A 25,236-nucleotide genomic window follows, 5' to 3' on the forward strand; every position below is an offset into this window, starting at 1 on the left:
TATTTATGGGATGGTCCAATAGGGGAGGTGGATCTAACATTAACAGCACAGTGGAAATACTGAACTCTTTGTTGCATTGACAGAAAAAAACTGATAAAATGGTGATTAAAAAAAAAATTCTGATACTCCATGTCTGCATGTTTCATTGCACGGCCACATAAGAGGCATGCTTACATTAGGCAGAATGGGGCTTATGCTTAAATAATATCTTCCACACTCTGTCTTCTTTTTATTCTCCTTGAATATCACCACCTCTCTCCCACTGAATTGTACCCTGCGTACTGATTTACATGCACTGCCATGATTGGCCGCCACTTCCAACAGGCTGCCCTCTGCTGATTGGCTGCAACTGCAGGAGGGCATGGAAGCTCTCTCACCAAAACAGGCATAAAAGGCTGCTCGTGAGACCGGAGACACAGAGGAGGAACCAATAAAGCATCTTCGAGGAGCTTTGACAGTGAGCTGCCGCCAGCTTGACAAAGACAAACTGACAGGTGACAAAAAAGGCAAGTGAAGATGCTCAAAGAGAGGACACAGGAGAAAGTGCTGAAGGGGACAGTTTAAAGGAGAACTGCGTAGAGAGGAAGAAGTCAGTGACAGACGGTTGACATTTGTCATTTGTTGTAAGCACTCGGAGGAAGTGAGTAAACAGCCTGTTTTGGAGACATTTTCTTTATTTTGGCCCCAAAACAACAAAGCCAGCATGTCCCTGGAGGTGAAGGAGAAGACCCAGGTGCGTCTAGTGTTCCTGGGGGCAGCAGGAGTGGGCAAGACAGCCCTGATCCAACGCTTCCTCCAAGACACGTTCGAGCCCAAGCACCGGCGCACCGTGGAGGAGATGCACAGCAAGGAGTACGACATCGGCGGGGTCAAGATCAAGGTGGAGATCCTGGACACCAGTGGCAGCTACTCATTCCCTGCCATGCGCAAGCTCTCCATCCAAAACAGCGACGCCTTTGCACTGGTGTACGCCGTGGATGACCCCGAGTCACTGGAGGCTGTCAAGAGCCTTCGAGATGAGATCCTGGAGATCAAGGAGGACAAGCACACGCCCATCGTGGTGGTGGGGAACAAGGCGGACCGGGGAAAGGAGCGCCGGGTCTGCAGCGATGACGTGCTGTCCACCGTGGAGATGGACTGGAACAACAGCTACCTGGAGGCCTCGGCGAAGGAGAACTCCAACGTGGTGGAGGTGTTCAAGGAGCTCCTGCAGCAGACGAACCTCCCCAGCCGCCTCAGCCCTGCGCTGCGGAGACGCAGGGAGACCTTCCCCAAGGACATCAACTTCCGGCCGCCGATGAACAAGACCAACAGTTGCATTCTGTCATAATGGGAGGCAGAGAAGGAGACGTGGGTTGTTTCTTCAAGAGGGGACGAGGACAAGATGAAGAGATGGACGGTGGCGCTGTGAGACAGACAGCTGCTGGACGTCTCAGTGTTGGCGTGAAGTGAAGAGATCCTGATTGCGAGAAGCGATCAGGACACAGTTCCTCTGAGAGCTGAGAGGAGAAGAAGCTGAGGAGCAGAGCGGTGTTAAGACTGAGCTGGAACTGAAGGGAGACACGTTCATTTCCCAGTTGTTTACTTGATGTAACGTTGTTGCTGCTTATTTGGTGACATGCTGCTGGTGTTTAGATCAATGTAGAGCTTTTGAATTTATGAAACTCAACTCTGAGGATCTTGGACTGTTGCTGACAAAACTGTTTACTGAGACAAAGACATCTATGTTGAGGTTCGTGCCAAATTTGTGTTTCTGGTGTAAACTGTTTTTAACTTACCAATTCACCTGCAGCATAACATACTGTTTACAACCGTTTGTATTCAATCTCAATTTGCCATTTAAAGCATGTCATTACTCTTATGTTGAACCAAATGTTTGAAAATGCAAACGTGTAGCAACAAATGCACTTTTTCAAAGTTTGTTTTTTTATAAATTAAAATATTTTGTATCATTTAGTATTATCACAAATATTATTTTGCTGTTTATATGACAAATGTAAGCGGAATGTGAATCTAAATGTGGAATAAAAGACAAAAAATGACATTTGTTGTGTAAAATGTGTCACTTTATGTATAAAGAGCTGAGAAACAGGTTCACCGTTTTATAAATAATTATCTAAGGGAGGTAAGTTCATCCAAATAATAAATTGATCCTTAATTACTGTCAGTGACAAAGGGGTAATATATATTATGAAATAACACAACATAAGGACATTGGGACATCTTGCAAAAGTCCTGATGTAATTTTATTCAAATTTAAATTTGAATTATGAAGCTCCAATTGTACATATCCTTGCGAAAAAGACCTAAATCAGAATTGTGAATATTTCTAAAACATTCAACAGCTTCCTTCTTCAAGAAGTCAAAGGAGAACACTACAATCTGTCCCTCATAAAGTCAGGAGAGAAAGACGTATCCAGGTTCATTCAGGTAGAAATCATGATCCAACTATAAGAATTTAGTTATTACTAAAGTGAAAGCTCTGACTGTGAAATATGTCAGTAAGAGTATTGTCAGTAGGCATGATTTACAGAAGCATGAAAACTGATTATATTATGATCCCACCAATGTTCACTGTGTCCATCCGACAACACATCTTGTTTCGGCTGGTATCTATTTCACCGCAATGAGTGAGTCAAACAATAAATAAAAATTTAAAGTGGATAGAAAATGAAAAAGTGTGCGAAAAAAGGCAAAAGGTTGAGCTCCGTTTTTCTTCTCCATCTGCATCCAATAGTTTGAAGACCTCTGTCGCCATCTGTTGGTTCAAAACGCACACAGCTCAGTGTGTAGACGTTTGACTCATGTTCACATTTTAGGGTTTTCAGTAAAGTGCTTTTGTTTACATTTTAAATTCAGATAAGCAGACAGACCAAATTTTATTTGGTTCATATTCTCTCAGGTTTCATTGAGTTCTAGAGCAAAAGTGTGATGTTTTTGCTCATCAGATCAGTCAGGAGCAGCTGGACCTACTTAATGGGTCTGATGTATTTCAGATGCCTGTTCTGAACCATTGCATACATGTAGGTTTCCAGTTTTTAAACTAGAATGACTCAGTTAAGTTCTCACCTCCACCGAGGCCCAACAGCCCCTTGCATTCAATCAAGCAGCACCAAAGGACACACTCATATATATTAATTCCCTGAAGGTGTTTTTATCCATCTAGATCCATGAATTATTCCCTGGGAAAATCAATAAACATTTCCAAGAATGCAAAGAGAGTGTGAGAAGATGTCCTGGATCTGGCCTCTGACCGGACCACACCACACCAATATGTTCAGTTGTTTTTTGACATCTTGTTTTTAAACAAACATACAAACCAACATAGAAAGAAAGAAATAAGGTTGAAAACACAACCTCTGTGACGGAGGTAATTTTTTAAAAATAAATTTCACTCTGAAAAATGATTCCAATTAATAGTAAAGCAGGTGAGACATATACATTAAAAAGAGGAAATGTAAACACTGCAAACAGACGCCAAGCCTGAGGGGAAAGTAAAGCAAAACAACTGAATTCAATATTAAGACATTTTACTTGGTCGCTAAAACACGACTGTCAAACCGGTTGACTAAATGGATCTTTGTGAAGTTCCTTAAATCGCTGTGCACGGTTCCTCTAAACGCTACCAGCCGAGCGGTGACCACTGTGGTGCTCAGGTAGAGCTCCCCCCCGTCCCTCAACCTCCCCCAATCCATCAGATTAGACTGAAGTTTCCTGTTTTAATTTGAGGAAGTGGCAGAGTAGACGTTTGCGGGCAGTTCCTCTTTCAGGCCACATTTAAACATTCTTCCGCACTTGGCTCTCGATCATTTGCACGAAGACGGAGGCGTAGCAGTTTCACAGTCATGCAGGTGTGTGTGTATTTGATGTCTCGTAACACTGAGCGCTACTTTACATGAGTTGTGAGGGGGATGTGGGAGGACTTCACAGCAGCTATTTAACACAGACTAGCTTCACTGACGGACTCGGTTTTTGTTTTCGACTCTAGTTTCTCAGATGTCGTCGCCTCTGGACTTGGTCAAAGCTCCTCAGCAGATTTAAGCAACTCTGAGGCGTTTAGAACAAGTTCAGGGTCCTGGACAGAAAACAGCAGAATTATCACTGTAAAGCAGCGGTTAGCAGTCTGTCTGTTGCCTGCATGTAAGTTGAATTGTATTCAAGTCTCAGCTATGGTGTTTTTTTTCTGCCTATGTAGAAATAGCATCGAAAAAAAACTGTATAATGTGTCACTTGTCTAAATGTACTCTTTATAGGGCATGTGTAAATGTGTGAGACAGTTTGTCAATTTAAAATCATGAATCAAAAATAGGGAATTATTGCTTTGACACTTGATCACCTAATTTGAATTCAATCTTGTTACATTAGAAAGCCTCAGACCTGCAGTGCATAGGAAAATCACTAATAACAACTGTTGGTCCAATAAACGTATCCATCGAAATTTTATCTAAATTATATCTAACTTAATGTGTCAAATAAATCATAAACACACAGCAGAATGGAATAAAAACAACTGTTGCCAAAATGAAATCCCTGCATCCTGCTGACTTTAAATCTTTAACCGTGCTGTGATTCCTGAAATGATATAATATATTGCAACTATTTAGTGACAAAACACATCATGCTATGCAGAGGTCTATGGCACAGGCCGCTACAGCTTAATGAGCATGTTCTTCTAACTGCAGCTAAATAATGTGAAAGAGTTTTCTTGCTCTGCCATGCTTCATGAAGCAGGCGGCCTCGGCTGTGACTGAAACTGCTACTGAAAGTTTTGGTTCCAGTGTAAAACCGTTAAATTAACTTCCACTGCTCGTTCATTAGAACACCAGCTGTGCTGCTGTTATTCACTCAACTCTAACCAAGAGTTTGCTCTTTCAAACCAACAGGGTGAAAACAAACGAGAGAAGCTTTCTCACCCAAGAAGAGTTTTATTTGCCATGATACATTATTTGTCTGCAGATGGTTGGAGGCATATATTAGTGAAGTGAAACAGTGTGTATTCTTGGTACAGTTCCACTATGTGACACATCAGAGGAAACAGCGTTTCAGTTGCTTCATATGTAACATGCAGTAAATACAGACAAATCCTGTCTGCATGTTTATCACCAAAACAAGCACAACAACAGTTTAAAACAGAGTGGGGATACTTGCTCCTTGTGTGTGCGCGTGTGTGTGTGTGTGTGTGTGTGTGTGTGTGCTTGGTAATATGTTTTTTTTTGTGAGTACAGGAATGTAAATGTGTGTGTGTGTGTGTGTGTGTGTTGCCTCAGTCGTCCACAGCGATGTTGCGGAACAGATAAGCCATGGACTCTCCATTGTGGATGCGGCGGATGGCCTCGGCTAGGATCATACTGACATCCACGGTTTTGATTTTTGGACACTGCAGCTTCTGGACCTCATGAGGAACCGTGTTGGTCACCACCACCTGGAGGCGCAACACAACAGTGCTAGAATCAGTTTCAGGTCAAGATGTAATAAGCAGATGTTTTTTTAAACCAGCAAAGGATTTTCGTCTGTACTCCACTTTCTGAAAATGTATACATCTTTAACCCATGAGCATTTGATTGGTGGAGCAGTGTGAGGTGAAACACAAGAACATGAGAATAGGTGCAGGACAAATTCTGTTTAATACAGAATTTGTCCTTTTATGTTATCAAATAAATAAACATATATACCTCCAACTAAGAACCTTAAAGATTTAATAAGTGAAAAGATCACTCATTCCCCAATAAAGCAAGTTTTCATACTGCATCTTACCACCTAGAGTGAATGATGGAAATGTGTTATACTTATTATTCATAATAAAAGATTGCCAAAGGCCAATGCATATGTAAACAGGATGTCACAGAGTTCACGTGTCATCAGGAGAAAAAACCCTTGATTGTGTCATGTGCAGTGTTTTTTTGGGTCAAGGATCCAAGCTCTCTCAAGCTCTGTGCCTCCCTCATACATAGATATATGCTAGAAGATAATCTATAAAACAAGTGCTTGTACAAAATAAATTCTGAAGGATACATCACAAAAAGAATGGCACTATTCTTTCTTTCAGAAATGATAGAAACCAAGTCGAGGGTGTAAGGTAAAAAACTTTCCTGTGCTGTGTTGAGAAGAAATTGCATTATAGTTTCTTCTGCTGCTGTTTTCAGCCTCTTCATTTCAGGTATACATTTTTTGAATTAATTAATAAGATTATTTTAGTAGTTCCTCGTCAGCTTTATTGTGACTAAACATCTTAAACTCACAATTTAACACGTACCTTTGAATGTTTACGTCAGTAACAGAAGACGAGATCACACACAATCTATTGATTATTTTACCTCATCAATTGCAGACTCCTCTATGAGTCGTGGTGCATCCGCAGACAGGAGGCCGTGTGTAGCCATGATGTAGATCTTGTAGGCTCCCCTCTCCTTCAGGATCTCAGCTGCTGCAACAAAGTCTTCCACATCATCGATGATGTCATCCTGAGAGAGGGAATGCAGGATTCGGGATTAAACAGCGGCAATATTTACTTGGATGGATTGAAAACTCTTTTAGAACCAACTACGTTCAGCATTGAATATTTCAGACACTTTTTTTGTCTGTGACCTTGCCATATTTAGCAACAATGAACTCTCTGAACCTCTGATGTAACTACTAAATGGCTTCATGAAGAACAAGCTGTCCATGAGAGAAAACTCCTAAGCTTGAGACTCCCTCTGAAGATTTCTTGTGAACAAACAGATATTTGTACATTTAGTCCATACAGACATGAGTTGGTATATTTTTTATGTAAAATCTCAGCAACCTTGTGACAGCTTGACTCTTATGACAGTGATCGTTTCACATTCCACTGAAATTATCCCCAGGGGCTGGATGTGAGAATGCAAATGTCTTAAGAAAGTTGGTGGGGACATTGTCCCAGATTTTCCTGCCAGGCCCCAAATGACATGTCTGGAGAACATCCGAGTGAGCTCGAGTTAGAAAACAGCAGGGACATGTTAGAGGACGTTTTGAAGTTTCTAACAGATGGCGGATGCAAAAGACTACAAATATCTAATCAAAAAGTGGTGCCATCCACAAAGAGGACGCTGACACAGACGTTAACTTCTTAGTCTCCAAGATTCTATGTCTATAAGATTCAAGAGCTTTTGGTAATGAGAGCCAACACAGGTTTCAATTCGCTCTAAACAAAAACACAAATGACCCCTTCAGCCGTGTAATTTATACATCATGTCTTGGCTCCTGCTTGTTCTACAAAGACACCATCACTCTCCTCACACAGGACATTTTTCTGTTGTTGTGAATGGGCCTGACCTGGACAATCTCCTGCTGCATTCTTCATGTGTGAAAGGTTAAGGCTTGAGAATGTCTGGACTCACTTGTCCAAACACTTTCCTGAATTTGTGTCCAAAAAAGGCTGTAGATGATCAAAGCTATTCTTCACCCTGTATCTTTCAATCACAACGTTTTTCTGAGGTCCTACATTTAGTAAACTCAACGGATTTATCACTTGAATAAAAGAAACATAAAAGCATGAGGTCTTACAACAATGATGGCGATCCTTCCTCCTACATCTCCAACGACAGTGATTGGCGGCTTCTCTTTAGCCATCATCACTGAAAGAAACAGACGAAGGAACATCATTTCAGGAGAGCAAGTGAGGTCTGTCACCACATAAGAAGCCCATTCTCGAGGGGAGTTAATGTTCGGGGGATTTGGTGAAAAGATCATTGATTTAAAAACATCATGCAAGACAGGTCGACCACCAACACGTTTCCAGCTACCACAGCACCAATCCAATGAGCGGAAACTGTTAAAGACCGCTAAGAGCAACTTCAAAAACAAAAGTATTAAGATTTGACTTTCAGCTGTGCAGTTGCATCTCACTGTCTTTAGTGAAGTGTTAGATGAACGAGTGGGTGTAGAACTGAGCCTTTTTCAAAACCACAGACCAGGATCGACCATTATTTAAAATCTAAGAAATGCTGTTTTTAAGAAATTAAAACCACGCATAGGAGCTGTTTGAAATTTTCACTTTAAAAAGGTAAAATGATCTTTAAGGATTTCAAAGAAGAGTCAATCCATGTCTAGAACCCACCACATTGCTCATTCAAAAGATCAGTCTCCAAATTCATCACAAGATCATCAAGGTGTGCAAACTTTTTAAAATGTAAAACATTTTCATGTATTTGAAATGGAATAACCTTGATACTGTTTCTTAGCATTATTTTGTTGTTTAATAACAATTAATGGAAAATTTCTACCTCATAATCAAATCCATCAAGAATATTTATAAGCAGGAGCCTTAACAAATACTGATATTCAATTATATTTCTCATGTAACTACAAAGTAAAAAGTTACAAGGGCGGAAGTCATCATGTCCATTTGTCACTCCAGGAATAAAAGTTTCATTTCACAAGAACCAAAATCATTTCAACTGAGCGGATAAGACACTGAGGGCTTTCAAAAACTATCAGGGGAAATTTAAATTCACTCATTATCCAATCACCGCTATGCCGATTGAGCGGTGAGTAGATGAGTGAACTTCCATTTTTGACCAACTATCCCTTTAAGGGTTAGTTCATCTTCCAAGTGACAACCGTTCAAAACGGTAGGCTTGACCAGAAAGTTAACTCTAGGGGCCACCAACTTTTGTGAGGCCACTATAACTTTGACCACCCAAATCGAATCAGTTCATCCTAGAGTCAAATTGAACACGTGTACCATACTTGAAGAAACTCCCTCAAGGCGTTCATGAGATATGGTGTTCACAAGAATCTGATGGCTGGATGGACAACACAAAAACATAATGCCTCAGCGCCCTGGCCGTAGACAGTGAAGAGGCATTAAAAGAGCAAATCTAGGAAGACACTGTGGTTCTTCAAAAGAGAAACTGGGATGAGACCCAAACAGACAGGCTCCACGTGTGTCATTTCCTTTTCTGTTAGAACAAAGGTTCCCAGTTTGATTCTTGCACTTGCATTATCTGCTGTTGAACAGATGAAGTTCTGGCTGAGAGACCACCTGGAAATATATGCATTTCCTAGAAGATTTAAAAGCCTCAGCAGTAAGCTAGGGTCAGTGTGTGAAATAAATCATCAATATCAAAATGCACCTTTTAAACAGCTCTAGCGAGTAGCCACAAAATGGGTTAATTGTTTTGCTGCTTTCAGACGAGACTTGCAAGTGTGGACTCTGTGTAGACTCTGGTTTGCTGAACTACAGACACGACTGAACCTCTGAGTATATTGTGCTCTGGCCATTTGATTGCAACACTTCTAAGCAACAATTGAAAAACGCAAATTATCCCACAGGAAAATAAATATCTTTCAGTCAGACAGGAATTATAAGAAATGCCTCAAATGGTCACTGCTGACACTTGTTGAACGGCAACGGTCAACCCTGTTAGGTCCCCTATCTTTTTGCAAATTGAAAAATTCATTGAATCCTCTTTCGTTTTGAGTTTTTTGTGGTTCCCTCCAGGTGACTAAGAGGTTTACACCTCTTATAGGTCCATTGACACTGTATTTCCAGAAACCCTCAGTGACTCATTGTATCGTTCCATGCAGGGAGGAGAAAACAATCAACAGTAAAGCAGAAATGGACTCAAGCATCATCATCATACTTGGGAGCTCTATCCCAGGAAATGGGACTTGTCTGCTGCTTGCTGTGGCAAAAGATAGGATGGTACAAAACATTAAGGTACAGTAAGACATATGACAAACAGATAAAAAATGACAAGGCACTGATTGTGAACGAGGAAAACTGGTCATCACTCTCTGAAGAGGAGGTTCTAAATCCCAAGGGAGGAGTGGATGGTAAGTTCAGCTAAAGAGATGAGATGAGGACGGAAATAATTCTATAAAAGGTTACAGAAACGCAAAAACACAACAAGGAGACAAATGGTTGAGCAGCCACATTTTTTTGTATCTTACATGGTAGCTCTAGGCCAGTGTGTCCAGTAGTGGTGCGGGACAAGGGGGGAGAGTGTCGACCGTCGGCCATGTCCGACTCTGAGTGATGGGCCTCCCCGTGCATCACAGCCAGGCCAAGACGCAGCCTCTCGGCGTAGGACTGAGCTCTGAGGAAAAACAAAACACATGGACACCCATCTGTGAGATGACACATGCAAACAGGTACGTAGGCAAGAGAGAGCAGGGGAAAGTTTGCAAATATACCTACAAAGCCGAAAAAGACACAAGTGCATTAAGGGCGAGAGGTGAATGAAACAATTCATTGTAACTTCAGGGATCTTCTCTTCTTACCTCTTTGCAGCTGAAGGGGATTTTGCAACAATTATGGCATTTCTGTAGTCTGGGATCTGAGGAAAACAAACATTTATATCATTAAACATTGGATCATGATAGAAATAGAATTAGTTCAAACTTCATCACTTCTGGGACAAAAGGCACGTCATGTGTACAGTCAGTGTAATGTGTCCTCACCTCTTCCTGGATGTACTGGATGAGGAAAGGTGAAGCTCTTAGGTTGTCAACAGGGAAACTGAAGAAGCCCTGGATTTCTTTCTGGTGGAGGTCCATGGTGATGATGTGAGTTAGCCCTGCAGTCACACAGACATATGCACAATGAGCTGGTGCTGTTTCAGAACTGTCATGAAATCCCCACTGTTATTCATACTCAATACGTGTGAGGAAATTGACGGACGCCTTCTGTGTAAATGGTAAATGGATTTGTATTTATATAGTGCTTTTCTAGTCTTGATGACCACTCAAAGCGCTTTACACTACAGTTTCACATTCACCCAATCACACACACATTCATACAGTGCATCTATCCCAGCACTTTGTTATGGGATTGTGGGTAATCTGCATTATTTTCCTCTGTATTTATGGACGTCTTCTGAGAGCTAGACAACGAGCAGTAGAAAGGAGGAACATTTTGAGGAGAGACTTTCAAACTGCAGGCGTCTACAAATAGACACTTTTGCCTCTTTCTTTATATTTACATTATCATGACCGGCTCCACCACTGTTGCCATGTTTGTTTTTGTCAGAAACTCTTAACTCTGTGCTCTAGTGGATGTATTGCTCAACAACCATGCCCATGCAAGGATCCATGGACTGACACGGCAGGCTTTGACAGTTACATTGGTGGATACTGACGGTAACAACAATGATCCTCAATAAGGTCAATTCCAACAAGGCATCAATATCTATAAATAAATCAAATTACAAAATTATATAGACGATTCCTCAGTATTAACACCACTACTCTCATTACTTTCAAAAAGCAAAATTGTATCTTTCTTTTTAGTTGTAATCATTTTAAGATCAGCAGCCATATTAAGATACCTGGATTAGAGAAGGAGTCAATCTATTGTAATGTTGTCTCTCTGACAATATCCCATATGCTGATCTAAACTAGCTATTGTAAAATCCATCTTTGATGTTAACAAACAAGTCAAAACTCAGAATGGACCTGAAGCTGTTTTAATTTATGCATTAATAAACAAGACGTGTTTTATAAATAAGTGTTTATTTGTACACTGTTATGTGTAGGAAACCTGAGTGTGTTTTTAACATACCAGCTTTAGCCAACATGGATGTGAGCAGCTTGCAGACGATGGATCCTCTCTTCCTCATCTTGCACTGCTTGCTGTAGGGAAAGTAGGGGAGGACCCCGATGATGTTCTTGGCACAGTTCGTCTTCAGGGCGTAAGCCATGACCAGCAGCTCCATGATGGCCGTGTTGACATCTCTGAAAAACAACACGTTCAGTCAAGTCAAGACTGAATTAAAAATCATAACCCGCAAAAGCACAGCGTTTATTTTCAAGATTATGTTTACATAAACAACTGCAAATAAAGTGAACAGGTTTTTTTTCTACTTTCGTTTACTGTGGTTTATTGCCACAGTTTTTTCTTTCAAGCACCAAACCGAAAGGAATTGTGTTATTTTGCCGAAGGCACAGTTTCATACTTCAGAAAGGTGCAGTGCTGTTGTCAGTGTGAATAGACACTGTGTGTAGCCCTTTTGGCCCTAACAGCTTGTTGAAACCAGAGATGATACCACACAGGCAGGTTAGTGATCTGCTGGATAGGCTCACACTAAGTATAGGAACCTCAGAAATGTGATGTGACCTCTGGTGGTCTTTCAGAGCATGCTTCATTGGTCATCGCAAATAATTGATGATCAAGGCTGATGGCCAGAGTTAGTGTTGCCTTCCCGGTTCTAGTAAAATATATTTGAGCTTACAGCTTACAGTTAAGTGAATGCAAAAAGATTTTATACAGTGAAATTAAAAATACTCCCAGCACTTAAAGGAGAGATGTTTTGACTTGTTTCAGTAAACAGCGCAGTAATGACACATTGGCACAACTACTGAGAACTTAGAGTGAGCCAGCTCTGTTGTGTCACATGCTCTTAAGTTATGTGAACACAAGCATGAGTGGATATTGAAAAACTGGTCAAAAAAAAAAAAAAAAACATTCTCGGACAGTTAATTGTCAAGAAAGACACTGAAACTTTTGCTGTGTACAACTAAGATAGGAAACAGATTTTGTTTGTTAAACAAACCTTTTATGGGACAGTCGATAGGAAATGGAATTTACATATATAAATACGGCACGGTAATTAGAATAAATACAATAAAAACCGTACAATTTAAGTCCAATATTCAGGATATTTTATCTTCTTCAGTCTCAATCAAGTCTTGAGGTAAATATACCGGTCTCTATTTTCTTAGACTTCTCACTGTCCTCGCTATCAAGCTGCAAACGTTTTGTGCCCGGCAGGTTTATAGTGAATTTATATTTTTCTGCTGAAAACAGCTGCATGCTCTTGTTTGAAAGCAGGCTGATGATGATAAAACAAACATTATAATTCAACATGTGCTTTAATGCATCACAAGCATCCTTTATCCTCACCTGGGAATGGTCTGAATGATAAAGATGTCTTGTCCACGTACAGACTCTTTCACATCAACTCTTGTCTCTGAAAAAAAACATACACACGATCATTGTGGGTTCAAGAGCAAAGTCAAGGTCGACACTTAAGCATCAGCTTGTCTAAGGTATCAACATACATCTCGACTCTTGAGAGATCTGATCACAAGTAGACAGCCAAGTTCACACCTGGCTATAGAATGAGTCTTAGTGTGTGTGCATCTGGTGACCACTCGTGATCAGATCAAGAGAAGAAATCCTTGTTTACTTTCAGTTTCTGACCAAAAATTAAGCAATGCATGGCAAACACTGAGAAGTATAAAAATACTTTGGTTCAAATGAAACTGCAGAAGGTCAGAGGACGACAACTGAGTAGGCGGTTCTTCAACATAGTTTAAGATGCATTTGTGTTCACAATAATACAACAGTGTGGCCCAGGCCACCTCTGAACGTGTCTTCAATGTGTCTTGGGTTTGTGTTCACTTGTTTTATTAAGAGCTGTCCGTTTATGATCAGATCACTTTGGACAGACGACAGAGCCAGGTCTGCACATCTGACGTTCACAGTTGAAATCAGGGACTGAGGACATTTTGCAGTCTTACCTGTATTTGACTCTTGATAAACCACCGACTTGCCCAATTCCACACCCAAGCGCCTTGAATCAAAAATAAAAACAACCGTACAGTGTTAGGTGTTAAAACAGCTCATCAATTGACATCAGTTGCTTTTCCCTGTTTAATATTATTGGAAACAGTTTGTCTGGGAAAACAAGACATTTGAAGATATTGCCTAAGGTTCTGGGGAATTGCAACCAACAAATTATGCAATTATTATAACAACATAGTCATCATAAATCTTTTGAAACTGTGAAAAAAAAAAACAAGATTCAAGTATTAGGCAGAGGGGGTAAGCCATTTCCAGGACTCACTTTGAGCTCCGATAACTTTAGGATGCTGACAACTGAAGACATTCCTCTGACTATAAGCAGCACAATAAAAGTGACTGGCAAGGTAACTTATTATCAGTGGTGTGCTTTTACGGTTTTAAATCAGTAACCAGCTACAAAGAAGGAAAACAAATCAAAATGCATTTGGCACAAACACACGCTAACCTGACATCAATTTACTGTTATGAGTCGTATAAAACTCTTGAACACGCCCAGGCCTCATAAATGCCAAAGAGCTTTAGGCTTAATATTAAGCTATTGATTTTGAAAACCAGTTACACAACAGAGTCAGTTATAAGGAAGGAACTTGGTGGCACTTCAAGCAGCACTGCAGATATGCGACAACTTAGCGTGGTGACACAGAGAGGCTCCGCCTGTCAGTTCAGTCTGTACTGATCCCACTGGGTCACTGGAGCCTCACCATAGTTTACTGCACTCAGCCCAGCCTTGTTCCAATATTTGACATTGTGCCATCAGCTATTATGACTGTGGAAGAAGAAAAAACAAATACGAGACCTGACCTGCAGATAAAGTATTAATTCTCTTCTTGAAAACATTAAGCTAACATGGAAAATCTGCTTGAATGTTGCAAAGGCGATCTGTTGGCAGCCTGGTAAACTTCTATTCATCACATTTAGGGATTAATAACCTCCTTGTTAAAACGTGAGCTGTATTTACACACAGCCCATTTACCGCATGTGCAATATAATGAGTATATACTCGGCACAGTTTTCAATTTCATGTTTTGTGTGCTCATGTCAACCTTTGCTCAAGAGGAAAATGCCACTCTGCTCCAGACCAACAACATAATCTCCCTTATGAAGTTCTGCAATTTGCCAAACATTGACAACTGAGGAAGCTAAGCTCCTTTTCACTGGGTGGGCAAGGCAACTTGTGCTTGGCTGTCTGACAGTTCTGCAGGGGGGGGCCGTTTCCTGATTCCAGTAGGCCAACAATGAGATTGAGATATTGGTGTTACAGATCTGGATCAGAGTTTCCATAACAAGATAGTTTGAATACTATTTTAGTTTTCATGTCATTTAGATCATACTCGGTGAAACTTGTTTTTTAACCGAACTGAACCAACGCCCTTCTATACACCATGTGAATCACTGCTAATTAAAAAAACAACATCCATAGTAACACCCCAGTCTACAGTATCTGTGCTCTGTTTGGTTCATACAGAGCCATGCCTGTGCAGAATGCTCCACTCATCAGAATGATTCTTACTGGCAGCCCCTTTGAATACCCCTCACAAACACCCGTTTTTTTTTCATAATCAGTCTGTTGGTAATCTAGAGTGACACTTTTAAAGGCAATGATGATCCCTTAATTTAAAGCAAGGGATTATTGCAATGCTTCAACATGTGGCTCAGTCAATTCTCTTTTTAACACAAGTGTCAAACAGAGAAAATAAATTACATATACTTATAACAGAATACATTCAAATTCTTAACAAGTCGTGAAAGCCATCGAAAACATCAGCTACACCAAAAAAAACTAGGCAAACTGCAGCCATTTGGTTTAAAGCTATGATTTATGAGTCAATACAAACAATAGACGATCCTCAATAGTTAAATTTAGAATGACATTTAGATGTGACACTCATCCAAGAAGAATGTGAAAGATTGCATGGACAACAGAGAGTAGTAGGTATTTAGGTCCGCCCTCAGCAACACACAATCAGACCAGCCCATGGAAACTGTGCCAGTTTTTACAAACACCTGTGAAGTAATGAGAACAGGTCTTGTCTGTGAGAATCTTAGCTGTAGGTGCAAGTGAAGAGAAAGAAGTGCACTGTCCATGGAGTCAAATACCACAAATAAACAAACTGTTTTGCAATACGACCACATGAACTCTTAGAGGAAAAAGTTTTTCTTGCATTGCCGAGGAATATTCTGTCAATAGACGCTACCTGTTATTATTAAACCTGTTGAGGAGCAATTCAAATGTTGAATTTTTTAAGGAAATGTTTCATTTAAGTTAATAATCATACATTTTATGGCACTTTTAACAATGCTCAGAAACTTTGTTTAGAAAACAGCTCTGAAGAGGATTTTAAGTGATGTTTTTTGAAGGTTGAGCAAATTGTCTTTTGACTGCACAAGTTTCACGAGTGTGAATCTTCTTCGTCTCGACTGCTGGGGGTTCATGTTTTTTGTGCCATTTCACCAGTCATCCGGAAAGGGGGATAGTGTCAGTGCCATGACTCAAGTCACCTTGTGATTTCCACACCATGAACTGTGTATGTCTGCTTCTTCTGATTATCCCTTAAGGACATGTTCCAGTGGAAACACTGACCTTGTCATTAAGCGTATACCCATTCAATTTGAAGGTGAAGGCATGTTTTAAGGTCAGCTTAAGGTATAAGTCTATGTTATGGTTTAGGTCAAAGTTACGGATAAGGGTTTGGTTGCGTTTGAATGGAAGTCAATGCAAAGTCCTAAATAGGATAGATGCACAAACTTGTGTGTGTGTTTTATTGAACTTTTTTAGGACCTTATCCAGCATAAACACTGAACTTGTCAGGACCAGTACACCTCATGGGGACCACATTTCTGAATTCTTGTGAGTGGTAAGATGTGAACTGTGGTTTTGTTTAGGTAAATGCATGAATAGTTCATGGTTGAGGGATAAGGCTTTGTTTAAAAGCCGTCGACTACTAAAGGGAAAGTCAAAACAAAGTCCTAGTAAGGGTGGACTGTGTGTTTGAATAGCCTGACTGCACAGCATTAAAGGGATAGTTCACACAAAAAGGAAAATTCAGTTATCACCAGTATGCCGTGGGAGGAGTGGGTGAAGTGTTTGAGTCCACAAAACACGTTTGGAGCCTCAGGGGTAAACACCGTTGTAGACAAATCACATACAAATTAAGCAAATGGACACCGATATCTTGAATGTAAAATAACAGGAAAAAAAAACATAGAATGCCTCCAAACTGCTCCAGTGTCTGTAAGCCCTGACTTTTAAATTCCACTCAAACTATATAAATGAATTTACTTCGAATTGCTTTTGAATGTCGTGGCTTACAGACACTTGGCTGGCAGCACAGGAGCAGTATGGAGGCATTCTTTGTTTTTTGTGCTGTTTTTTTGCGTTTGAAGAAGTGGTCATCATTTACTTCCATTGAATTGGATTTGGCTGCAACGCCGTTTACCCCTGAAACTCCAAACGTGTTTTGTTAACTCAAACACTTCAGCCACCCCTCCATTGGCATCGTGCTGAGTAGATAAGTGAATTTCAAATTTTGGGTGAACTATCCTATTTAAACAACATAACACACTACACAACCTCTGAGCCCAGATGTGCAGTCAGGTAGACTGTGTCTCTCTCCAAAGACAGAGGAGTTATCATCAGATCCCAGGACTGTTTAAAAAGGAGTTGCTTTAAATTCCACACTCACTCTGTGATCTTCTTGGCCAGCTCTGTGCAGGCGGGGCTGGAATTAGCAGAGAACACACGGTATCCACTTCTTGACACGTTCATCTTGAAACCATACGACAGTTTAGGGGTGAGAGAGACGAGCGACCTGTGACCCCCAATCCGCCTAATGGGCATGCTTCTCTAACGCAATGCGTGTGTGTTTGTTCCGGGTGCGACCCCACTAAACCGTCATTAAAAATGGCCTGTTACTACCCGAGAGGAGGAACAACTGAACTCTCAGTGGAGTCTACGCGCTTGGTGGTTTCGACTCCCAGCGCGCACACGCATGCTAACGTAAGAAAAGAGCCGCAGAATGTGCGTCAACACAAAACCGAACGCGCACAAAAAGAGACGACAAAAGAAACGCACGCTGCTCCGCCTGTAAACGTGGGAGCAACTCCGGTTGTTAGCGGCTCAGCAAGCAGCTTCCCACCGGACAGCCGCGCCAACACAAGCCCCAGAGTCGACCTCCAGCTCCGGGGAACTCAGTCTGAAACACCGCGGCGTGGTTTCTGTCGCTGGAAGTCGAGTGAGTCCGCTGCGGACATTCAAACCGTGGCCGCTGCAAAACTTTAACGAGGCGACGAGAAAACACGCCACAGCCACACGTTCATTGGGGAAGCGAGAGTGACGTTTAGAGCAGCCAATCAGAGAGCCCGTCAAAGCAAGAGGGGCATGAGGGATAGCCCTCAGACCAATCAGTGCGCGAGAGTCGTATGACGTGATCTTAAAGCGCATGACCAAAAAAACGTGGCGAATCTCGTTTGTTTTGTCTGCCCCAAATCAGGGGCGTATCAAGGGACTTTGTTGTCCCGCGGAGGAAGCGACGGGGGGCACCAAAGTGGCAATTCACTTTCCTGAATTTCACAACACACAATCTTAAGCTTGAGGTAGTTAGACATGACATGAGAATAAGGAAAATAAAAAATAATGCACTACACCAAGGAAATACTATTTTTACATATGTATTTTTTTAAATATAGGACGGTGAATATATTGTGTACTTTTGAAGGTCTTCTGCACAATTTACCTCCATGCCTTTTTAAACTAAACTGTGTTTAGTAAACACTGTCCCAATTCAGAAAAAAAATAGACAAAAATAATAATGTCGCTTGTATGTTCTTCTGCACTAATTAATGCCTGCCATCAGTTGATGTTATCAGATGTTAGTGACCAACAGCAGATGTTAGGTACATTGTCTTCAGTTGTGTAACTTTACAGTTTTTAAATCATAATCTGTAAGGAAATAGTTACCGTTTCATAAAGCAACTGGCTTTATTAGGTTAACAAGTTTAAATAGCATTCTTTCATATTTGTTATTGATCTTACAGCTGTTTTGTATGTATAATAATTTGGGAGGCTCAAATAAAAACATTATATTTAAAACATTTAAACAGAAAAAATATACTGAAAATCACAGCAGAGAATTTTGTCTGATAAAAAAAAACATTAATGTGGATTATGTGGACATGTGGATCAGTGGAACATGTAAACAAAAGTGCTCTCGTCAATGAGAACGTGTTTACGTAATAGGCCCTACTGCAACATTAGCCAATGCCAGTTAACTGTATTTATATATGGCAAATTAAACAAGATGCTGGATTCAAATCTTGTAGCAAAATAAATGTACACACCTAAGATGTAACATTAGAGCTATAAATATACTTTCATTAAAAGGACTATAAAGCGTCTGTATATCAATATAATATTAACACAGGCAATGGCCCGTTTTAGTGTGAGCTTCAGCAGTACAAAAGTGCATATTACTCTATGTGCATTGTATTTACAGTAAGTAAAATAAAGTTTACGTCTAATAAAAGGAGTGGCTCAACAAAGCATGTGTACAGTCATTGATATGGTAAATGCTACAAGTTTGCAGAACCTTGTGCTGCAGCACATCTATAATATTAATTGTTAATTATACTGCTTTACTACTGTAATTTGAAATTCTTTCCGTAGTAACACCAGAAATAATGATGTTCCTTACACTGTCAATGGGAGTCATGAAAACACATTCCTGTTGATCACACAGGAAAAGCTGTGAATCCCCTTTTTCTGCAAGCAGCCATCCTGGCATGTGGTAATCCTCCAGTGTGGTGTTCACCACAGCCAAGACACCACAACCTTTTCTGCTTTCGACTTTTCAAGTGACAAATCCTCATGCAGACCCGAGGAGTAAGACTGGGAGTTTCTATTGGGATCGACTGTATATGGATCAGCTTCTGTGCAGCTGAAATATCAATGCAAAACTTCTGTCTCCTTTGGTTTTCTGAGCACCATACACACACACAAACCATATGTACCTCCTTGGCATTAAAGACCGACACAGGTGATGGCACATCCCACATCACTGTCCTTCATTTGAGATCTCAATGCACTTTTGTCTCTGTTATCACTTTTTTCATTTCCTGCTTCCTTTAGCAGTCCACGTTGTCAGTATTTTTCAAAGAGGAAACTCAAAGTGCAGGTGACGCATGTTCGCTCCTCTCTGTCAGCGTTTCAGAACCTTCTCTTTTAACAGGTCCAGGATGACCTGCCTCTCTTGGCTCTCCAGCTCAAATCTCCGTTCCCTCTCTTTTCTCTCGGCTCCAAGACGTTCCCTCTCCAGAGCGATCTTACCTGAGGATTAAAAACAGGGAAATTACCTTTTGGAATTCCCCCTTGAGGATGATGTGAGCACCTATTCCTCCCCCACCCTCTTTTTGACATCAGTTTTCCGCCGCTTGTTTTGTTTGTGAACAACAAGATGGCAATTAGTGCTCAGTTTATTTCTGTCCTGTTTGTGTTGATTCTTTTCTTTTTTTCCCGTGTGACACATGTAAAGCATCCTTGGGTCTCTTGAAAGGCTAAATAAATTCAAGTTATTAATAATATTATTTTAAATTACATTAGTTATAGTATTAAAGTATTTTAACTAATGACCTAGCTACATGTGATGTGCTCCTTCTTGTAATGGAATGGTTCCTTTTCTGTAACTTGCAACCCCAGTTCAAGTATTCAAAATGAAAATGAAATTCAAAAGGCTGATTCAAAAGACTTTGATTATAACTTAGTTCGATTTTGTAAAAGTACTTTTTTTTAACTATGACTCTTAAACGAAGTAAAATTCACATTGCAAGATAGATTAAGTTAGACAAATACACCCCGACTCCAGACAACTTTGTGTTTTCGACCCTGTCCGTTTATTTGTTGGTTGGCTTGTATGTTTTTACACAAAAACAACTGAACAGATTTGTTTTGCGACAATGTGGTATTGGTCAGGAAAAAAAAAACATTACAAGTCCAGGAATGTTTCCTACTTTCTTTAACATTGCGACATAAGAAATTTCTAACATTTTCATCATTTCCTAATGATGAAAATTAATTAAAATGGGGCACATTAAGGATGTTATTTCTATGATTGTGTAAAATTTGGTGGATCTTAATTGTTTGTAAGGGGACTGTTGGGCCTTGGAAGATGTTTTTGCTCTACTCTAACTAAAATCTTAAAAATCATCTAAAGAAAGTACTTCTCTGAATCTCTAGTTCCTCCCGACGAAGGGCGACCTCCTCCTCTCGAAGGCGTTGCTCTGCCTCGGAGCGTTTCTCCAGGAAGCTGAGGATCTCAGAGTAGGTCTGGCAGCAGCACTGGCACGCACGCTTGGCCGTGGGCGCCGCTGACAGATCAGGGATTTCTTCTCGATAATTATCTGGTTCAGAAGGCGACAGCACACTTACTCATTTCTCTCATTAATTTCATACGATGAGTGGAAATCACCCACTTCTTCAATTACAGTTTCTGCAGAAAGATGATAGGATGTGAATTCCATTTAAAATTCAGTGTTAACAGCCTCCTGCCAATCACTACACAACTTGTTTTGGCTTAATATCTTGACAATGGAAGGAAGTGGTCACACATCGTCCATCTTTATATACAGTTTATGTCTGAGAAGGAATGACACAGGCGATAATGAACACATTCTTCTTTAGACTGTTATGGAGAGTCAGTCTTTACTTGTCTAGTGTTTCCAGTGACTCTGTTCTTACCAGCAGCGGGTGACTGTGCGATGTGGATGTTGGGTTTGTCCTGCTCGGGGAGAGTTAATTCTTCGATGGCTTGCTTCCTCAGCTCATCATCCTGGGAGAGATAACGACAGAGGCACTGCTATGATAATGAAATGAGAATAATGAAAAACAGCAGCAACAGGAACAGCAGAAATTTGTGTAGTAATATAAATAGTTTGTATTTAGAGTAGTTACAACAAGAGGGTTGGACTAAAAGACGAAGAAAGGGAGAGGAAGAAAGTTTTTGTTTTTCCATTTCTCAAAATATTCTCAATTCCACTGAAGTATTAGAATATATACACCATCATTCTCCAGAGATCAAAAAGAGTAATGAGATGACTCTTTTGAGAGTTTAATAAGATAACAGGTGAGATTCAAATTCAAGATTTCTAGATAAAAACAGAATGAGATTTTTTGACAGAAAGATCACAACAAAGCTGCTTTAAACTCAGACAATCGACTGATAATGGACACTTGTTCATTTTAAAGCTGAAAGCTCAAAAGGCTGTAAACATCTGGATGATGCAACAGTCAGTGTTTTCTCCTCTGTGATGAAACAACACCACTGACACCCACCTGGTACTTTGTTTCGTGGCCACTGGTGTGCAGCCCCTTCTCGGCCTCCAGCTCCAAAACCTCATGGAGCAGATCCTCCTTCTGGGCATAGAGCCTCTCTGTTCCGAACCTGAGTGAACCAAACACACACACAGACACACACACGCACACACACACACACACACACACACACACACACACAAATAAACACATGTTAACCTTGACTTGACTTTGGCAATAGCATCCATCTACTGCAAGACACCACCTGTTCAGGGCCATTGTTACCTCAGGAAAGATGGATAATGGATGGATGGATATATAGATGTATGTATGGATGTACATATGGATGTATGTATTGATATATGGATGGAGAGATAAATGGATGGATATATGTGTGGATGGGTTGATGGATGAAATATGGCTCCTGCTGCCTGTATCAACCTGCGCAGGCTGGGGAAATCTTGCTTCTTGTAGTAGTCGAGCAGCAGCATGGTCCTCTCCCGACACCTCCTGGCGTCCACCTCAAAGTTTTCATCTTGAAGGACACCGGTGATAATTTCCCCCACACGGGCCCAGATCCTTCCTGAAAAAGATGAACCACTTCCTCTGATCTAAATGCACAGCACATGTAGGCCATCACGAGTCATCCAAGGAGCTCACAAATAAAAAGACCTGTCTATGTTTTCCATTTGACTCTCTGTCTCTGAACTTCAAAACTGTGTGATGTCTAGTGTTTTTAATAAACAGCAGTTTAAAAAAAGAATCTGTACAGTTTAATTTGTGGTAAAAGTAGGGCTCTTCTAGTAATATTTCAATGTAACCACATTTTGTCTACATGGACGGATGGATATTGTCCAAAAGACTAACCTGGTTCTTTGGAGGCAAAGGGGTTCTGGGCGATGACCTCCCGCAGGAGGATGATGTCATGCCGTGCCGAGAAACGCACCTGACGCTTTCTTGGGGTTGTGGAAGGTCCGGCGAGGGAAAAACCTAAAGTTGGTATTAGAACAGAGTAGTAAAGATTAGAATACAATACAATAGATACAACGTGGACAGAAACCTTTAGGAAACAGCTGGGTTCTATGATGAATTTAAAAAAGATGTTTCACACAGATGGCCTTGCTCGGATTTGCCCTTACCTCTGACCTACATGAAATGAAACAATTCCATCAGATTTTTAAATAGTTATTCTTATTATTGAATCTTTGAATAGAAATATAATTCGTTGCAAACGTGGATAAAAAGTCTGGGGGATATCGAAGGGTGAAAAGGGGTTCCAGTGTTATCATTGGACCAAAATATTTTCACTGAAATTAGAAAAACAAATGTTACTTGACCCGTGTTACAAATAAATACAAATTCACAGGGACGTTTAAGGAAAGAAAAAAAAAACATAATTAACTTTTCAAAATATGAAATAACCATATTGTACAACAGGGGATTATTCTACAATCACTCTTCTCATTGCATGTTCTGACTGTGTGTCTGGGGCATACAGCTGTGTTTTGGTGCAGAGATGTGAGTGGGGTCAGCAGTGTGTCAGCTGCAGAACTGGTGTGTGACACATGCCAGCAGCTCTCTCTCTCTCTCTTTCTCGCTCTCTTTCCCTCTCTCGCTCTCGCTCTCTCTCTACCTCTCTCTCCGCTGTGCTGCCTGTGAACAAGTGCAGGGAGCTACAAGCATTCAAACACGCAAACTGGACGAATAACCCTGCGATCGCCCCACACGGGCTGCAGCTCGTCCCCAAACCACATGCGTCAGAGGAGGGGGAGGAGGAGGAGGAGGGAGAGGCGGTCAGTGCACGGATGGACTGAAGCACCACATGTCTGTCAGGAGATGTTAATAAAAAGTGGCAGAGCAGCGTGGAGGTGGCAATAATGTATCTCACCGTTGTCGATCGGCACCTCCACCACCACCCGCTCCATGTTTCTGTTTGGTGCATCCGGGAACCGCCTGACGCGCACTGCACACGTCCACGCACCAGTACAGGTTCACCACTGACGTGTAACTCAACTTGGCGGAGAAGCACGAGCAGCTATTTTTCTTTTTGACTTGCACTTACTCTGTTCGACCACAGGAGGGAACTAGAGGTCTCTTACAAAGATAATATGAGAGAAGTTCACAAAAGTCTCCAAAGAGATGTGACACGGTGCCAAGTGTGGTAAACATATCAAATGTTTGTGTGTGTGTGTGTGTGTGTGTGTGTGTGTGTGTGTGCTCTTGTACAGCTTCTTTGTTAGGACCAGTATGAGTCAACCTACTGAGTGAGGACATTTTGGGAGATTGAGGACCTTTTTGCCGGTCCCCACTTTGTGACCCTTCTTCAATAGACTGTTTGGGGGTTACATGTAAGATTACCTGACTGTTATCAATCAATCAATCAATGAAATTTAATTTGTATAGCCCATATTCACAAATTACAATTCATCTCATAGGGCTTTAACAGGGTGTGACATCCTCTGTCCTTAACCCTCAGCAAGAGTAAGGAAAAACTACTAAAAACCCTTTTAACAGGGTAAAAATACGTAGAAACCTCAGAGAGAGCCACATGTGAGGGGTCGGCCAGGACGGACAGAAGTGCAATAGATGCCACGTCATACACATGTCATGATATTATGCAAATTTGTGTTTTGGGGTATGAAGCATGAGCTTTGTCGGAAAACTGAAAATCAAGCTTTTAGAATGTAAAGTGTTTTTATATTAAATGAAAACTATATGTCTGATAGACTCAACTAACCTAATGTTACTCTATGACTGTCAATGCAGTGAGTTAGCTGCCATTGGCTCCAATGCCAACACATTATTATATTTCTCACCAAGAAGTTAACTCTGTCTTAAAAACCTTCACTGAGACAAACATGGATGTTGACTAGATGTTTGAATACATGCGTGTGATCTTGGACTCATCCTTGTCATGTTTTTCTGCTATTTCTCTCTTTCAAAGAATTCACGTGCCGTCCTTGGACTCAGGGAACCCTCGTTGTTGCGGGTGTCAAATCTTATATTCGCTCGAAGGCTTCGGCCCACGCTCTCATCACAGGCGACTCTAATGTTCAGTGTGGCTGTCATTTAGAAACCGCTGCGCTGAGGAGACATGACACCTGACAAAAAGTCAGAAATAGAAACAAATGTGACAGAGGCTGACAGTGGTAGTGTAATAAATAAAAAATATATGCCACCATAATCACCATTCACTTTATAAATCCTGAGACTGAGCAGTGTAAATCATCGCTATGGTCATGCACATGAAAGAAAAGTAGAATAAGCCACTGCCTACACACCAGCAGCTGGCTCTGTCAGTGCTGACATGTCAGTGGACTTTTAATTATCTAGGACACACAGTGTCCTGGTTCTGCCATAGGATCAAAAAACCTTTCTAATGAGA

The 25,236-nt window shown here is 40.9% G+C and overlaps 3 protein-coding genes across 4 annotated transcripts; 1 reads left to right on the plus strand and 2 right to left on the minus strand.

Annotated features, from left to right (window-relative positions):
* The first annotated feature begins 391 nt into the window (after positions 1 to 391).
* LOC133953186 (GTP-binding protein Rhes-like) lies at positions 392 to 2,042 on the plus strand. Its single transcript, XM_062386983.1, has one exon. It carries the CDS (start codon positions 704 to 706, stop codon positions 1,328 to 1,330), a length of 627 nt encoding a protein of 208 aa, XP_062242967.1. The 5' UTR covers positions 392 to 703; the 3' UTR covers positions 1,331 to 2,042.
* Positions 2,043 to 4,905: 2,863 nt separating this feature from the next.
* LOC133953736 (phosphoribosyl pyrophosphate synthase-associated protein 1-like) lies at positions 4,906 to 17,873 on the minus strand. Of its 2 annotated transcripts, XM_062387795.1 has the most exons (11): positions 17,233 to 17,873; positions 13,486 to 13,538; positions 12,866 to 12,932; positions 11,525 to 11,697; positions 10,426 to 10,541; positions 10,246 to 10,301; positions 9,916 to 10,061; positions 9,606 to 9,647; positions 7,525 to 7,595; positions 6,315 to 6,461; positions 4,906 to 5,422 (listed from the first exon to the last, which is right to left on the minus strand). In XM_062387795.1, exons 1-11 carry the CDS (start codon positions 17,385 to 17,387, stop codon positions 5,264 to 5,266), a joined length of 1,185 nt encoding a protein of 394 aa, XP_062243779.1. In that variant the 5' UTR covers positions 17,388 to 17,873; the 3' UTR covers positions 4,906 to 5,263. The 2 variants fall into 2 exon arrangements, with proteins under 2 accessions (XP_062243779.1, XP_062243780.1); XM_062387796.1 differs by lacking the exon at positions 9,606 to 9,647 and having other exon boundaries at positions 17,233 to 17,871.
* A 1,689-nt stretch (positions 17,874 to 19,562) lies between these two features.
* si:dkey-45d16.4 (trichohyalin) lies at positions 19,563 to 23,832 on the minus strand. The gene is made up of 7 exons (XM_062387037.1): positions 23,740 to 23,832; positions 22,719 to 22,841; positions 22,293 to 22,434; positions 21,873 to 21,981; positions 21,279 to 21,369; positions 20,762 to 20,941; positions 19,563 to 19,871 (listed from the first exon to the last, which is right to left on the minus strand). Exons 1-7 carry the CDS (start codon positions 23,774 to 23,776, stop codon positions 19,744 to 19,746), a joined length of 810 nt encoding a protein of 269 aa, XP_062243021.1. The 5' UTR covers positions 23,777 to 23,832; the 3' UTR covers positions 19,563 to 19,743.
* Between the last annotated feature and the right edge of the window lie 1,404 nt (positions 23,833 to 25,236).

The sequence above is a fragment of the Platichthys flesus genome, chromosome 5, assembly GCF_949316205.1.
Source record: "Platichthys flesus chromosome 5, fPlaFle2.1, whole genome shotgun sequence".
NCBI classification, from domain to species: domain Eukaryota; kingdom Metazoa; phylum Chordata; class Actinopteri; order Pleuronectiformes; family Pleuronectidae; genus Platichthys; species Platichthys flesus.

Excerpts from the sequence above, each read along its gene's own strand:
- LOC133953186 (XM_062386983.1), top strand. The coding sequence starts at position 704 with ATGTCCCTGGAGGTGAAGGAGAAGACCCAGGTGCGTCTAGTGTTCCTG.
- LOC133953736 (XM_062387795.1), bottom strand. The coding sequence starts at position 17,387 with ATGCCCATTAGGCGGATTGGGGGTCACAGGTCGCTCGTCTCTCTCACC. Across the intron at positions 10,302-10,425 it reads TCCAGTACATCCAGGAAGAG|ATCCCAGACTACAGAAATGC; the intron begins GTGAGGACACAT and ends TGTTTTCCTCAG. Across the intron at positions 7,596-9,605 it reads TCCTGGGATAGAGCTCCCAA|TGATGATGGCTAAAGAGAAG; the intron begins GTATGATGATGA and ends TGTTTCTTTCAG.
- si:dkey-45d16.4 (XM_062387037.1), bottom strand. The coding sequence starts at position 23,776 with ATGGAGCGGGTGGTGGTGGAGGTGCCGATCGACAACG. Across the intron at positions 20,942-21,278 it reads CGCACAGTCACCCGCTGCTG|ATAATTATCGAGAAGAAATC; the intron begins GTAAGAACAGAG and ends CTTCTGAACCAG. Across the intron at positions 19,872-20,761 it reads GGAACTAGAGATTCAGAGAA|GTAAGATCGCTCTGGAGAGG; the intron begins GTACTTTCTTTA and ends TTTAATCCTCAG.